At 48.5% G+C, this 16,454-nt stretch overlaps 1 protein-coding gene across 2 annotated transcripts in view; it reads left to right on the top strand.

Annotated features, from left to right (window-relative positions):
- The window catches only part of C1H1orf94 (chromosome 1 C1orf94 homolog), a 42,540-nt gene that overhangs the window by 14,152 nt on the left and 11,934 nt on the right, over window positions 1-16,454 (top strand). For both annotated transcript variants that reach the window (XM_054538063.1, XM_024231041.2), the window contains exons 2-4: window positions 6,574-7,262; window positions 10,111-10,371; window positions 11,434-11,609. In XM_054538063.1, coding sequence (XP_054394038.1) covers window positions 6,574-7,262; window positions 10,111-10,371; window positions 11,434-11,609 — 1,126 coding nt within the window. The remainder of the gene's footprint in view (window positions 1-6,573; window positions 7,263-10,110; window positions 10,372-11,433; window positions 11,610-16,454) is intronic.

Here is a 16,454-nt window from a genome sequence, read left to right as displayed (position 1 = left end):
GCAACATAGCTAGTGGTTAAGAGAGAGGCATTGGAGCAAGATTGCCTCAGATCACTGGCTTTGTCCCTTAGTAAGTCTGTGACCACAGGAAAATTACTTAACTTCTCTGTCCCTTGGCTTCTCCATTTTGAAAATTGGGGTGACTGTACCAATCTGTGACAAGAAGCTTTTGATATATAACAAACCACCCCAAAGCTTAGTGGCTGAAAACTATGACTTACTTAGCTGTCATTTCTACAGTTTGGCAATTTGGGTTGGGTTCAGCTGGGGGGTTCTTCCGCTGTGGGCTGGGCTTGGCTGAACTTGGCTCATGCTCACCCATGCATCTGCACTTAGCTAGGTCTGGGTTGGCTGATGCAACTTGGAGTTTTCCTCTGTGTGACGTGTTACCCCTGGGCTTGTTCACATGGAGGTTGCAAGTCCCAAGAGAAATGAGAAACTAAGCCCTAATTCCCAAACACTTTTCAAGTCTCTATGTCTTACAAAATTAGGATGAGAGGGAACTACCAAAGAGTATGGATACAGGAGGTTGTGATAAAATGGGGGCCATTACTATAATTGGTCTAACACACTACCCCACTGGGGCTGTTGGGGGGATTAAAATGAGAGTTTTGCTTGTAAAGTGCTTAGCACAGTGCCTGGCTTGTTAATTAGCACTAAGTAAATAATTAACCCTTCTTATTATTTTGTGAAAAGGACCTGAGGCTTTGACATATTAGGTAGCTTCCTTTAGGACAGCCCTCCCCCTGACACTCCCCACCGCCATTAAACGGTGGGGATTTGAGTCTAGTTTCTACCTCCCTCCAGGGACTGACCTCTTAACTAGTATGCTGTGCTGCTCCACCCACACAGACACATAATGGCAGAAACTCACCCAAAGCCATGAGGTCAGTCTGCAGATGGACCAAAATTCAAGCCCAGGTCTGTGCCCGACCCCAGAGCCCTCCACTTCACTCTAATCCACCAGGTTGCCTTGGTACTGTGTTTGTCATTGGTCTAAAATTTCATAGCTGGAAGAAAATATTTGTTTTGGTATCCTCCTCCAGCACTAACAATTTTCTGCTTGCATTTTTCTGTTGTTTGGCTCAGATGAATAGCAGTTTTCATCTTTGCTCTGTGTTATCATGTACACAGAACTGCTGTTGGGGAGCTAACAGCATGCTTGCTTAGTCATTATTCTGAGAAGGGGTGCCAACCAGTCAATAGCCTTTATTTTTGTATGACTCTGTACACCACAAATGCAGAAATAATGCACAGCATCCGAGTATGGCGCTACCATTGGACAACTATCATTTCTGGAGATGGGCAAAGCAGAGGTGGCACCGCGTGGAGCTGGAGCCGCAGAACTGATTCTGACTTGCTTCTTTTGTCAGCAGCCCAGGAGCTGGGTTAAGCTCCCTGAATGATTCATTGTGATAGGGTCTGTGATAGATTAGGTGGTTTTTACCAACCCCAAAGAGAAAGCAAATAGCACGGGAGAGATGCCAGGACTGGCAAAACTTGGGGGAAAAAAGGTAGATTACAGGAAATGGGGGTGAGCAGGCCTAACCGTGAACCCAGCAAAGTGGTGGGGTGCCCACAAAATCTTTCTGTGAGCCCCAAGGTGATTACTCAAGGTCAATGCGGGTTCTGTGTGGGGTCTGCCATGGGACCGCCTTGCAGAGTTTGGGAGGTTTTAGGACTGGGTCAAGCACGATGGTTAGAGCCATCTGATTGGCTCACAGGGATGCCAGGCCAGAGATGGGATGTGAGATGGAAGGCCAGAAGATGGAACCAAAGCCAGACAGGTTGCAACCAGCTCTTAGAGGTCTTGGCATGGGTAAAGGCAAGTGAACTTGTTCAGTCCTTTATTCAACAAATCTTGACTGAGCTGGAGTTATGTGCCAAACACTGTTCTAGGTTTGGAGGCCTCTGTGGTGAACAAGATAAAGTCCCTGCCCTTGTAAAGGCAGGGTAAAGACACTAAAAGGATACTATTAAAATAGATGACGGTAATCAATGCTGTGAAGAAAATAAACAGATTGACGGAGTAAGGCGGGGGAGGGACACTTTTAAATAATAGGCAGGAAAGGCTACTTTGAGATTGTGACACTGGAACTGAGGCCTGAATGATGAGGAGGAGCCAGTCAAGGGACACTGGGGGGTTGAAGGGAGAAGCATTCCATAGGAAGTGCAAAGGCCCTCGGGCTGGAATGAACTTAGCATTTCAAGGAGTAGATAAAAGCCCAACATGACTGGAAGAGGGAGGAGATGGGGCCAATTTGTGTAGTGCTCTGGGCATCATAAAGGAGTTTGGATTTTATCCTGTGTGTAGTGAGAATCCACAGGAGGATTTTCAGCAGGGGAATGGTTTCATCTGAGTTCTGAGAATGTCCTAGCTCTGCAGGCACGTAGTTTTCTAGAATAAATAAGAACAAGCAGATCTTGTTTTCTTGAAGTGGAGGGGCGTGGTGGAAGGAGACCCTGAATCAGGGACTTTTAACTATATGGCAAATCTCGATGGCAGCAAAGTGTTTGATAAAGGCTCTTGGGAGGGAATGGAGATGGGATGACAGTGATGGGGTTGATTTATTCCCCCAAAATGTTGATCCAGGATTACTGTCAGGCTGGAAGGAGAGTCTCCGGTAGTGTCCCTGAGGCTCTGCCCCAGACTCTCTCCTGTTCAACATTTCTATTTGTAAATTGGCAGAAGACTCAGAAGATGTGCTCATCAGACATGCAGCTGACATGGAGCTGTCAGGGATGGCTAATGCCACAGATGACAGGCTCAAGATTCGCTGTGATGATCCTCCACAGGCTGGAGTGATGGGACGAAACCAGCAATATTCCTGATTGCATTCAGATTGGGGAACAAAGCCTGGCCAGGGATCAGGGAGACCTTGCTGGATAACAATCTCCTGAAAGGAAGCCCAGGCTGGGGGTGGGGAGGAATTAGTGGAGGCAGCTGGACCCAGCTAAGTCCCTACATCAGCTTCTTCCCTCTGTGGCAAGGCCCTTAGCCTTTCAGGGTCATTCTTCCCATATGTAAAGTGGGGATGATCCTGTCTACTGCCCAGGTGTGTGGGGAGGATTAAATATGAACACATATATGGATGACTGGCTTCCTGTGTGGCCCATAGTAGGCTCATGGCAAATGCAAGGGAAATATTAATTGTAGAGGCTGGCAAGAGAAGAATGGATATCCTGAGGCAACCTTTCAAGGGCACGTGGCAGGGCTCACAGCCGGGGCGGGCCCCTATGTTCTTGGCACACCAATGCCAGCTTTCTAAGAGCCTCATTGGTTCCTGTGGTATGTAGAGGAGAATGGCCTGGAGGGGTTGGTTCTGGAAGCCATATCCCCTGAAACCCACCGTGAGTTCAGAATGGAGACAAGGAGGTGGTTGCAGCTGGGGGGGACAGGAATGTTTCCTTAAACACCACAAAGCCTGCAGTGTGGGAATGAATGGGGAAGATGCTTTCTTCATTGCTCTGGATGCCTGTGAGAAGTTGTGCAGAGGCACATATGGGTGCATCATAACTAAGATCTAAACATTGATAATTACTTCATAATAATTATGTTGTGAGCATTTCTCGAGGGCCCACTATGCACCCGGCTTGTGCTAAGTGTTTTGTACAACTTATAGAATGCTCACAGTCTAACCTTGACAGATGAGGAATACAAGGTGTAGAAGGCAGCTCTTGAGAGGCAGAGCAGGGATTCACACTCAGCCCCTGCTAGTTCCTGTCTGCGAGCCTGGCTTCAGGTTGGGGAGGGCAGGGGTGACCTCCCAGGTGCTGAGAAGGGACCATCATGGGGTGTTTTTTGGTACAGGGATCTCAGGGCCCTGTGGGGCTTCTGGAAGCTACTTTGAGTATGTGTGTGTAATATTTGTATAAAATTAAGCAGAAAGCAAATACAGACAAATAGAATGACTAGTATGTGATGACCGTATGTAACCATTACCTGGCTTTAGCAATGATTAACGTATGGCCAGTCTTGTTTCATCTATTACTCCCTCTCTCTTCTTTTCCCTCCTCCTGCTGGATTAATTTTAAGGCATTCCCCAGCATCATTTTCTCTGTAAATAGTATGTACCGCTAAGAGATAAGGACTCTTTGTTGTTGTTAGGCATAACCACAATACCTTTATCACAATTTTTAAAAATTGACCTAATTGTACTGTGTCTTTCTAATGCAGTGAAGCTATTGGTGTATGGCTTGCTTTGCAAAGTATTTGGGGAGGGGAGGCAAAAACTAGTCTGACTCCTGTGACTTGAGACTCACTGTTCCTTTTGAGGTGGATGAAGAGGAAGAAGAGGAGGGGGATCTAAAACTTGAGACCGCAGATTGGCAGCCCCTTTATTCTGATTGTTCTCAGGGGACTCAGCCGGGAAAGTGAGGCCTATTTATAGGCCTAAGTCTAGACATGGGAAGGAGGCAAAGGAAGGGAATAGGTGACAAGTCAGGGAAAGGGGACAGAAGAGAGAGTGGAGAGAAAGAGAAAATACCAGAAAGTGATCTTGCTGCACACATAGATCCAATGGCCCTTCAGGAGCTGGCCAGGACCAGCCCACACTAGCTAATGCTCACAGCTGACACTGACTGAATGTTTCCTGTGCACAGGGCACTGTGCTGAGCTCACATACCAGTGACCTCGCCCAGTGCTCCCAACCATCCCACGAGGCAGGTGATGTTAGGTGTCACACCCATTTTACAGGGGAGGACACTGAGGTTCCAGGGTCTGGCATGAAAAGAGCAGTGGTGCCTGGATTCAAACCCAGGTCTGTTTGTCTGGAGTCTGCTTTTTGCAGGCATTACTGTCTGCCTCCAAGCCTGATGAGGTTCCATGTGGGGGTAGAGAGGCTCATGCTCAAGAAGTACGGCTGTCTTGGCTGCTGGACTATTGGTACATTCCCATGTCTTTAGTACACAGCTCTTCCCCAGGGTCCCCAAGCACCCTGGGCTACCAAGTCTTTGCCTCAGGACTCATCAGGACCTAGCAACTAAAGGTTTCCTGTCTGGCACAATAGGAAGCCTCTAAGACTGCAGACTGTGTCCATTCTGATTGACTGTTAAATGCAGTGACTACTCCCCTGGGTCTGTGTGTGGTGACATGTGAATTGCGTGCCTGCCTGTTTCTGTTCGTGTGTGTGTGTGTGTGTGTGTGTGTGTGTGTGTGTTTGTACACAATGAGCATTGCCAGGAAGGCATGGACCCTGCTGGAAGCATCCCACAGTCACCGTTTTGGAGACTCATCATGCCCTCTGAGAGGCTGGCCAGAGCTGGAACGTGTGCTGGGCCTCCAGACTGCAAAGCCTAAGCCACAGCAGCTGAGCTCCCCTAAGGGGCTCCTTGATTTTTTCCTTTGGGCCTTCTTCATCATCTTCTCCTTCGGGTCTTCTTCATCATCTTCTCCTTCAGAGCTCCCAAGATAGAAGGCTGCGCAGTTTCCAGGTGTGGGCCACCTCATCCACCTCTCATAGGAGCCCCTTGAGTAGGGACAGCAGATGGTTCTAGGCTGGTGGCTCTTGTCCTCCTGGGTGCCTGCTTGCCAAGAATGCTGGTGAGGTGGGTGGAGCCACCAGCCAGGCCAGTAGGATTGCAATCTTCTCTACACCTGGAGAGAAGTGGCAACGAGGAGCCTAGAAGCCAGGAGACTATCAGGTGCTATCAGACAGGTGCAGACCAGCAAGGGTGCAAAGGAGGACCCAGGGTCCAAGGTGCAGGTTGAGGCCAATATTTAGGTTCAGAAAGATCCCGGTGAATCAGTGTAGGGATCTCCCAACTGCTGGTGCTGCGCATGAAGTGAGGCCCAGTCCAGAGGCTGTGATCAGGTCAGAGGCCATGCCAAAGTGAACACAAGTATCCAAGAGGCTACTGTATGAGATCCAGGGGAGGGGACCAACCAAGGCTGACAGTGGTGTAAACATGAGAGCTGACCTTTGAATCGCCCTTACTCTATGCCAGACACCATTCAAAGTGCTTTGCACCTCTGTGATACCCCTAGTAATGAGAGGAGGAGACAGAATACCAAGATGCTGAACAACCTGCCCAGGGTCACACCGATGGGAATTGACTGGGTCAGGGTGTAAGCTTAGGCTGTCCACTCCACCATTCTGCAGTGAGGTGATGGGGGCTGCGCTACGCTCCTGGGGGCTTCCCAGGGCTCAGCCCCAGCACCCTAGACTCCGCACTTAGAGCTGTTGGCTTGCTCCTGACCCCTTTGCTGCTGGGAAAAATTCCACAGTGAACCCCTTCTCTGGTCTTTCATTGCTTCAGGTTCTGAGCATGAAGAACAAGGAGGAATGGACTAGAATTAAGGCTCAGTGAGGCTGTGACTTGCCCCAGCTCACTCAGCAAGGTTGTTGGGAGAGGACCCAGGTTTCCCCATTTTTCAAAACCATGCTCTCAGTGCTGCATCCTACCGCTGTGGTATAGGACCCTCTGGGGGTCCACTGTGTCTGCTGGGTTATCTTACCTGGAAGTGTGTTTTTGTTGTGTTATAGGCCCCTTTTCTGGGGCCTATGTCCTTCTGCAAAGCCACGCCTTGGTGAGCTGGCACTAACACCATCTGTCTCTCTGACCCATTTCCAGAGCTCTGGAGCTCAGCAGTGGCAAAGATGAGATCTCCTTGTTGGTGGAACAGGAGTTCCTAAGCCTCACCAAAGAGCACTCGATCCTGGTCGAAGAGAGTTCTGGGGAGCTGGAGGCACCTGGCAGCTCTCCCGAGGGGACCAGAGAGCTGGCTCCCTGCATTCTTGCCCCTCTTCTAGCGGCAGGTAGTAATGAGCGCCCCAGAGCCTCCATCATTGTCGGAGACAAGCTTCTGAAGCAGAAGGTGGCCATGCCCATTATCAGCAGCAGGCAGGACTGTGATTCTGCCACGTCTACTGTCACAGACATTCTGTGTGCCGCCAAGGTCAAGAGCAGCAAGGGGACAGAGGACAGGGGCCGCATCCTAGGTGACTCCAACTTGGAGGTCAGCAAGCTTCTGTCCCAGTTCCCACTGAAGTCCACTGAGACATCCAAGGCCCCTGACAATAAGAGTGTGCTGGACAAGACAAGGGTCACCAAAGACCTCCTGCAGGACAACCTGTTCAGTGGCCCTGGACCCAAGGAGCCCACAGGGCTGAGCCCATTTCTGCTGCTGCCTCCCCCACCTCCTCCTGCACCCCCTGACAAGCTCCCTGAGCTCCCTGCTCAGAAGAGGCAGCTCCCAGTGTTTGCCAAGATCTGTTCCAAGCCCAAGGCTGACCCTGCTGTGGAGAGGCACCACTTGATGGGTGAGTGGGGTTGGAACTGGGGTAGAGTGGGTCTGCAAGGAGGAGGTCCTTCCCAGGAAGCCAATCAGGGCTGCAGCATGTACATAAAGCATCTTTGTGCAAAGCAAGACAAAGCAGCCTCTCTGGTGGGCACAGCCCCGAGGGACGGGCTGTTTCCAACCCCCACAGGCTTATTTTGCTGGGTGCCCCTGTGCAGGGCACAGCTTTTGTAAGCAAACCCAGAGGCCCTGATCTCAACATACTTTGAGAAGAGAAATAGGCACCATGTAGTAATTGGCTTAACTTTGGAATCAAACGGGTGTCCAGAGTACATTGAAGGAAGTGTTTACCCTAGCTGGGTTCAGGGCGAAACTACAGCATGGGGATGCCAAGATGTATAGAAGAGAAATTTGATTGGTAGCTGGGGTCATTTGGCATCTATCTCATGGAGGTACCTTTTCTGAACATGAGGCCTGGTCCTCCCTCTCTGGGGTAGCGGGTAGATGCGTAAATTATCCAGGCATAGTGCAGACTGTTGACTCTGGGATCTGTTTCCTGGGACTTACTTTACTGAGGAGTTCACATTCTTCCCAGGAAAGCCAGCCACCTCCCAAGCTTCTCCTACTTTATGCCCAGGATTCTGTGTGTTGTTCTGATCTAACCAGTCAGACTATATGGTTCCAAGAAGGTAGGCTGATGGCCATGGCCATTGCCTAGACTCAGGAGTCACTAAGAGAGTGATCATACCCATGTTAGCCAAAAGAACAATTCCCTGTGGGCTATGAGCATGGATGGATAACTGAGAGACACCCGTATTGGGAGGGTCCAAATTAATCTACCTGAGAAAATAAGAGCAAAGTCATTCTGAACATTCTGTGTCCTGGAGCATTGCAGGAAGGCCAAGGAATCAGAGCTGTGGATTGCAAGCTGAACTCTGGGTCCCGGACAGGCTTCTAGGAGCCAGAGGGCTTTAGGATGAGGAGCTGTAGGAGAGAGACGGTTGAGCTCTTCCCAGAGAGGAGACCCTCCTCCTACCTCTTCTCCAGGAGGGACCCATAGATACCTCCCTGTTGGATGGGGCTGCTGGATTGGAGGCAGTTCTGGTCCCACCCTCCCCACCCTCCATTGGTGCATGTCTGTGTGTACGAATGTGTGGGCAAAAGTGTGCCAAAAGGAGTTTTGAAGGTTTGAGTGTATTTGTTAGAGAAAATGCAAGAGTGGTGCATCTAAGCATGTCTGTGTACACATTTGCGAATACGTCTGTCATGTGTGTACTTGTGTATGTGTCACTAAGTCAAAGGAACAACAGATAGGAATGTATATATGTCTGTGTGCCCAGACCTTGGAAGAGGGAGCTTCGTAGATGTTTAAGGCACCTGTAAATATGAGTGGGAAGCTGCAGGTGTGTGTGTCTCTGGGGAAAGGGCTATTATTAGTGGGTACTGTTATTTCAGTTCACTGGCTAGGGGCTGAATTTGGCAACCGGAGGAACTCCTGGAAAAGACTCTAGGGATGTTTTGATAAAAATGTTGTTTCCTTCTAAATTGGCTCAGGCTAGAGCAGCTCTTTCCTTTGCTGGAATGGTGCTAGGAAGACAGCCTTAGCCCCCAAGCTCAGCCCCCAAGCTGCTGGGCTGGGGGGCCAAAAGCTGGTGGGATCAGGTCTATTATTATCAACAGGAAACACTGAGGCACAGGTCCTTTCTGGCTGCATCCAGACAGATGCCGGTGCCTGCTATTGGGCAGCGCAGTGCACAGCCATCTGGTGGGTGGCCAGGTTTCCCACCACTGCCGTGGAGGATCCTGTGATGGTCCCCAAAGTATGTCTGCATTGGGAGAATAAATGCTCTGTCTCTTTAGTGAGAGACCTGGGTCTGCCACCAATCTTGTCCCTGCTCCACACTCTAGCCATATCCAGTGACTCACAATGTCTCCTTGATGCTTCCAGGCCTTTGCCCACAGTTATCCATGCCTGCCATGCCTTCCTCCCCAATACCCCTGGATGTAAGGCCTCGCTGCAACCCTACTTCCTTCTGGAAGGAACCTTCTCAGACAGAAGCAGTCTCAGCCACCCTGTTCTCCATTTCTTCCCTCTGCCACCTCATGGTGTTCATCTGCCTTGTCCTGGGGCTATTTCTGGGCATGTCTCTCTTTTTTTCTTATTATGAGCTCCTGCAGGGCACAGTCTAGCTCTGACTCACAACTGTGTCCCCAGCACTCAGGTCAAGGCCTGGCACTGAGAAGTGAGCTGAATCACCTGTGAGTAATAAAACAAAAGTAGAATCCAGGATGAGAGACCAAAGTGTGTGGCTCAGACCACATGTTCTGTAAGAATGTGTGACTCCTTCACTAAGCCATGTGCTCACTGAAGGCAGGAACTGTGTCCACAACATCCTTGTATTCTCAGCCTGGCACTATGGATGGTTGGAGAGAAGGAAGGGTGGGAGGAATGAGGAAAAGTAAGGAAGGAGAGGAAAGAAAAGAAAGGTAATTTGAATAAAGGAATGATGGAAGGAAGGATGAAGGGGTGGATGGATGGAAGGAAGGTAGGAAGATAAAGATGGATAGTCAGACAAATGGATGGACAGATGGATGGATGGATAGAAGAAAGAAAGGCAAAGATGATGGACAGATGGGTGGATGAATGAACAGATGGATGGATTGATGGATGCATGAGATCGGGGGGCAGGGGCCAGGGAGGGTTTCAGGGAGAGATTGGGATTGTATTTGGCTGAAAGAGAGTCCCCCAAAGTGGTCCAAGCCTCAGGCGTGTGCTACAGAGGATTCATCATGTAGTCCACAAAAAGGTGCTTGCAGCATCCAGCACTTGGCCCTCCAGAGGCATTGACTCAGTTTCTTTCCTGCTACAGAATGGAGCCCTGGCACCAAGGAGCCAAAAAAGGGTCAAGAGAGCCTCTTTCTCAGCCAGTGGCCCCAGAGCCAGAAGGACGCCTGTGGTGAGGAGGGTTGCTGTGACCCAGTGGGCACTGCATCACTGACCCTGCCGCCCAAGAAACCTACCTGTCCAGCCGAGAAGAACTTGCTCTATGAGTTCCTTGGGGCCACCAAGAACCCAAGCGGGCAGCCGAGACTTCGAAACAAATTGGAAGTGGATGGGCCAGAGTTGAAATGTGAGCTGACCTACCAAGGGAGGGATTGGAGGGGAGGGGGTTGCAGTGACCCTCACAGGCTTCAGGGTGGCTCTGTCACCAAGTGGCTGTCTTATCTGTAGGCAATTTACCGCCTTTCTAGAGGTGTCAGTTTTTAAACTCATAAAATATGGGCAATGACTTTCTCCCCATATCCCTTGTTGGGAATACAGTTGCTAGAGAAATGTAGTTGGCTTTCAAGGGTCACGTCAGCATTATTAATGGTCACTTCTGAATATAGCCCTGACCCAGGATGTATTATATCCTCTCAAATTGCCCAAGCCAAAACAAAAAATCCTTGCTTTAGATTATTTCTATATTGAGATTATGTTCCTGCTTTCTCTTCCTACAAGTGTTCTAGTCAAACCTCTTTTCCCAAAAGGATGCCAATAAGCGGGAAACTGAGGACCCATTTCTGATTTTATAAGCCCCCACAACATCTTGTAGAAAGGAAGAATCCAGCATTCTTATCTTGAAACAACTCAACCTAACTTCATTTGTTTAGACAAATTTTGAGTCACTGCATGCTGAATTATTTAATGTTTTAAAATATATTTTTTAAAATTCCCATATAGATACAACAACCTGCGAAAGTTTCTTAGTGTTGCCAAATATATGTCCTTAGGGAAGGGCTGCTTTAATCATGTGATAAGGATGATTCCAATGGCATAGCAGTGGTTCACATAAAGTTGGATTTTTCCAAAGCAGTTGAAAGAATTTCATTTTGTAAGTAGGTGAAATATAGCCCTAGCAATCTGGCTTATTGTATTCCCTTGCTAAACTGCCTTCTTTACTAGTGAACGATGGAAAGAAAAGCTCCAAGCCAGACCTTCTGGGATTTTCATCCCTTTCAAATTGGTAAGGTGTGAACTAATGATGTTTACCTATAGTTGGAAATGTAATAGAACTTTGAAGAACGCTCTTGGAGCTTAAAGGACCTGACCTGTGAGACTGTGAATCCCTAGGGAAGTTGCGATGCTGAAGGTGTCCTGGCCTCTCCCTGCCTCCATCACTGACCTGCTTTACCTCTCCTGTGACTTGCAGTTAACGCACCTGTGACGATTGCTGACAAGAACAACCCGAAGTACACAGGGAATGTTTTCACTCCACACTTTGCTACAGCCATGACCTCAGCAACCCTGAACCAGCCACTCTGGCTCAACCTGAACTACCCACCTCCACCAGTGTTCACGAATCACTCTACCTTCTTGCAGTATCAGGTCAGTGAGCTGGCCTGGCTCTCCTGTGGACATCCACGGGGGTTTCGGCCACAGAGAAAGAGTGGCTGGCAGGGGGTCTACTTCACAAAGAGTCTTTAGACTTTAGACCAAATATACATACACGTGTATATTTGGTCCTAACTTTCCATTGTCTGAATTCCAGTTCACACTATGCTCTTTATTTCAGAGTCTCTTTGCTAGTTGTGGCTGGTTAAGTGCTTGGGCTCCCAGGAGAAGATGATGTCACAGTCCTTGTTTCCCACCTCTTTCCTGTGACTTCGTTTGAAGTTGGATGACATATATCCTAGATTATTTGGGACAGTCCCAATTTAGGTCTTCTGTTCCAGAATAATATGAATGGCATCCCTTTTCACTCTCAAGTGTCCTGGTTTGGACAACAAATTACAGTCAGCCCTCTGTATCCATGGGCTGAATCCACAGATTCAACCAATCTTGGATGGAAAATACTTGAAGAAGAAAACAACAACAACAAAAAACAATACAACAACAAAAAATAATGCAAGTAAAAGATAATACAGTACAATAACTATTTACATAGTACATTATTAGGCATTGTTAGTAATCTAGAGATTAAAGGATACAGGAGCATGTGCATAAGCTACATGCAAATACTATGCCATTTTATATTAGGGACTTGAGCATCCTCATATGCCATTTTATATCAGGGACTTGAATATCTTTATATGTCATTGTATATCAGGGACTAGAGCATCCTCATATGCCATTTTATTTTATTTGAGACAGAGTCTCACTCTATCGCCCAGACTGGAGTGCAGTGGCACGATCTTGGCTCACTGCAACCTCTGCCTCCCAGGTTCAAGCAATTCTCCTACCTCAGCCTCCTAAGTAGCTGGGATTACTGGTATGTGTGCCACCACACCTGCCTAATTTTTGTATTTTTAGTAGAGACTGGGTTTCACCATGTTGGCCAGGCTGGTCTCGAACTCCCCGTGTCATGTGATCCACCCGCTTCCACCTCCCAAAGAGCTGGGAGTACAGGGGTGAGCCACCGCACCCGGCCCTCAAATGCCATTTTATATCAGAGACTTGAGCATCTTTGTATGTCATTTTATATCAGGGACTTGAGCATCCTCAGATTTTGGTATCCACAGGGCAGGGGAGGGAGGGTGGCCTTGGAACCAATCCTCTGAGGATACCATGGGATGAGTGTATATGGCCACCTTACTTAAACTACACCAAGCAGTCTTAGCTTTGTACTGACCAAGGTGGCTTGGCACACATTCTTGGGCTCATAGCTAAAGGAGAAAATCAATGGCCAGACACAAAGGGACAGTGAAGCACCTGTAGCAGGGCTGGAAATTCTACTCACAGAACTTATTTATGCAGGGAAAATGTAGTTTCTTTATTTTGTCGATTTAACTTAATATCCCTTAAAAGCTGCCGCCCACTGGGTAGAAGGAGGGAAAAATTAAATAAATGTCCGCTCTGGTTTAAGCCTTAGCCCAATCCAATAACTTAAATAGTCCCTTTAGGTAGAACTCAATTTTTTCAGGAAAGATTCTCCATGCCTAAGATTTCTGTCTTCTGTTCCTCTCACTGGCTTCTCTCCAGAATTGTATGTCATTGTATGGGGAAGGGCAGGAACTCAAATTTGTGCATCCACGACCTTGGCAATTTGCTGCCCCAGCCTGGCCCAGCACAGCCTGAAGTGAGAAAGCAGAGAAGGAAATACTTCCAACTCGGCTTGTCCTGTTGCTACATCCCTTCCCCCCTCTCCATCCCTAGGAACCCTATGTCATTCTTTCCCTTTCAACACAGCACAAACCTTATGTCCTATGGGGAAAGGGGATTGGCTCTTCTCCATATAAAGACTCTTCAAGCTGGTCCACCAGGCTTAGCTTCTTAATCTTAAAGGAACTTAGCAAAGTCGCTCTCTGTTTTGTTTTCAAGCTTTTTGTTTGTGTGTGTGTGTTTGCTAAAGAGAACAAGTACCCGTCCCCTCCCCAGGGAGGGAAAGCTCACACCCCACTGTGGAGGTGAGAGGTTGTGATGAAAGGTGACCTAAGAAGGAAGCTGAAGTGGACCAGTTTCATATTAGTAGTCTATTGTCGTGGACCTGTTCATATTAGTAGTCTATTGTCCTTACACACAGGTCTTGAAATGTCCTGTTCATTGATTCGCTGACTCCTTTACCAATATGATTCTACCCTTTCATTTTTGTGTGCTTATTCACTATTCATTTACTCACTTACTCACGATTTACTCATTTCTATGTATTTATTTACTCATTAATTTAAGTAATTTTGAAAACCGTTTCTCCCTACACCTACTAGAGGCTGAGCATTGTTCTAGGTGGAGGGATTCAAAGATGACTAAAGTCAGGTGTGGTGGCATGTGCCTGGAGTCCCAGCCTACACCAGAGGCTGAGATAGGAGAATTGCTTGAGCTCAGGAGTTCAAGGCTAGCCTGAACAATATAGCGAAACCTTGTCTCTAAAAAAAAAAAAAAGGATGATTAAGAAAAGCTTGGAGTCTAATGCAAGTTCAGGAATAAACCAGAGACCAGCTCTATGCATCTCCACCTCTAAAGGGGAAACAACTGCATAATTCGTTTAGTACAAGCTGATTCACTCTAAAATGCCCTCACAGAGCTCACCATGTAAACTAATTTGCAATGGTTTGCTTTATTAAGTGGGGATAGCATCTCTTTGCTATGTTAATTTCTTCTGACTTTTTGGAGTGGGTGAGATTTGGACATATCATTTTCTGAGCATGGAGGTCCTCTGTCTTTAGCATCGTAGGGCTGACTATGAGGTTCCTGGGCTTCTGAGCAGAAGCAGCAGAAGGACCCTGGCTGGTAAGGCCTGCTGGGTTCTGTGAGACAGTTTAAGCACTGAATGGGCCCAGCTGAAGTTGGCTGTGGAAGGCATTGGTCCTCCCAGGTGACAAGGAAGGACAGCATAATTTACCTTCTCCCAGCTTCTGTGATCTCACAATGCTGTCCATCTTCAAGATAGCTGATCAAGGAGCTGAGATGATAGCAGGCAGGTTTTGAAATCAGTAGACTTGACTTTAAAGGTTCTGCTGCTTCCAAGTTAGGCCTTAGGCTGGTTAGCTGCTCAGAGCCACGGTTCCTCATTTGTGAAATGGGTTCATAACAATTGTAGCAGCAGCAGCAGCTACTGATATGGTTGCAAGGATTAATTGAGTCCATGGAAGGGTAAAGACTCTGTAAAATTTAAGCTGTGACACAGATGTTGGTTTTTATTATTATTCAGCCTCAATCTTCCAAGGAAATGGGGTCAGAGAGCTCCACAGACCTTGAGGGGACAGAAAGGAGAAATAGGGAACAGTCTAGCCTGGTCTTTTCCCTGCTTAGCATTGGGAATAAAGATAAGGTCCCAAATCCAATTTACTCAGAGCTCTGTGTGGGAGGACTCAGAGATGTAGAAGGCAAAGTCCCCAACACCGAGGAGCTTCAGAGGCTCCTGGGCTACTTGGCATAAAGGAACTCTGCTCCCAATTAAGGAGGGAGGGTGCATGGGAAGGGGCCATGGCTTAAGCAAAGAACAGTGAATGTTTATTTACCCTTGCCTGTGATGTTATAAACTTGCAATTCTAACAACTGGAAATGTTGTCGAAGTCATGCAGTGTTTTCTAACTCATAAGTGTGGCACCATCTCCTGAGAATCCGCCCTGGGACTCAGCAGCGGTGGGCAGCTGTTTGCCATCCACAGAGCCTAGGGCAGCCTGGCACAAGCAGGTGTGGGATGATGGAGGCTGGGGAAGTTGGCTGTACAAAGCAAGGGGCACCTTCCTCCCTGGTGCTCCCAGGAGGACCAGGGCCACCAGCTTAAGCCCTCTGCTGTCCCTACTGGATGGGCTCCTGTGAGGGGTGGATGGCGTGGCCCAGGCTGGGCATTCTGGAGACTGCTCAGCGCTGTACCTGAGGGAGAAGATGATGAAAAAGAGGCAGAGGGAAGATGAAAGAGTCCCATGGGGAAGCTCAGCTGCTGCAACTTAGGCTCTGCAGTCTGGAGGCATAGCTCTGGCCACCCTCTGAGAGGGCACAATGAGTCTCAAAAATGGTGACACAGAACGCTCCCAGCAGAGATCTTTGTGTATGATACCGCGCACACACACAATTGCACACAAACGATATATATGCATGTTTGATGCACACACATAGAAACAGAAACAGGCAGGCGCACAACTCCCTGTAGAAAGCAGAGATGAGTGCTAACAGGGATCAGAGGAGGGGGCGAAACAGAGGAGGGACACTTAGCAACCTGCCTAGTGGCCTCGGAGCTCATGGAGGGCTGAGAACAGGTAAGGCAACCCCATCAGTCTGACTGCTCTGTCCAGGTTCAGGCAGAGGCTGGGGTTGCAGGGACTGGGCAGTGGTCATAGCAGGAGAGAGGCTGCCCCAGGTTGTAGGGCTTGGAGTAAAGGGGAGCAGGTGAGTGGTTTCAGGTGAAGGAGTGGGCAAAAGTGGGAGGGGCCTGAGCACAGGAATGTCAGGAGTGTCCCCTGCATGGGAGCAGAGAGCAAGGAGGGGCTCTGAGAGGAGGTACACTCTTGGGGACCTGGAAGATGGAGCAGGAGGAGAGCAGGGAGACCTACTCGCAGACTCCATATCAGAAAGTCCACAGGCCATGAGGGAACCCTCAAGGGTGTAGGGTCAGCTATCATCAACACTTTGGTCGTTGGCACAAGCTGAGCCGAGAATGAAGGCAGCCTCTCGGGCAGCAGATCTTCTGAGAAAATGTCCTGGACTGGGGTACTTTGGGTTTTGAGCCTCATCTTAAGGGAAAACTCTGGATTGGCAGGTGGAGGCAGAGTCTGAGACTAGAACTGACCACTG

Source organism: Pongo abelii, chromosome 1 (assembly GCF_028885655.2).
Source record: "Pongo abelii isolate AG06213 chromosome 1, NHGRI_mPonAbe1-v2.0_pri, whole genome shotgun sequence".
Lineage (NCBI taxonomy): Eukaryota > Metazoa > Chordata > Mammalia > Primates > Hominidae > Pongo > Pongo abelii.
This window is presented reverse-complemented; position numbering and strand designations above follow the sequence as displayed.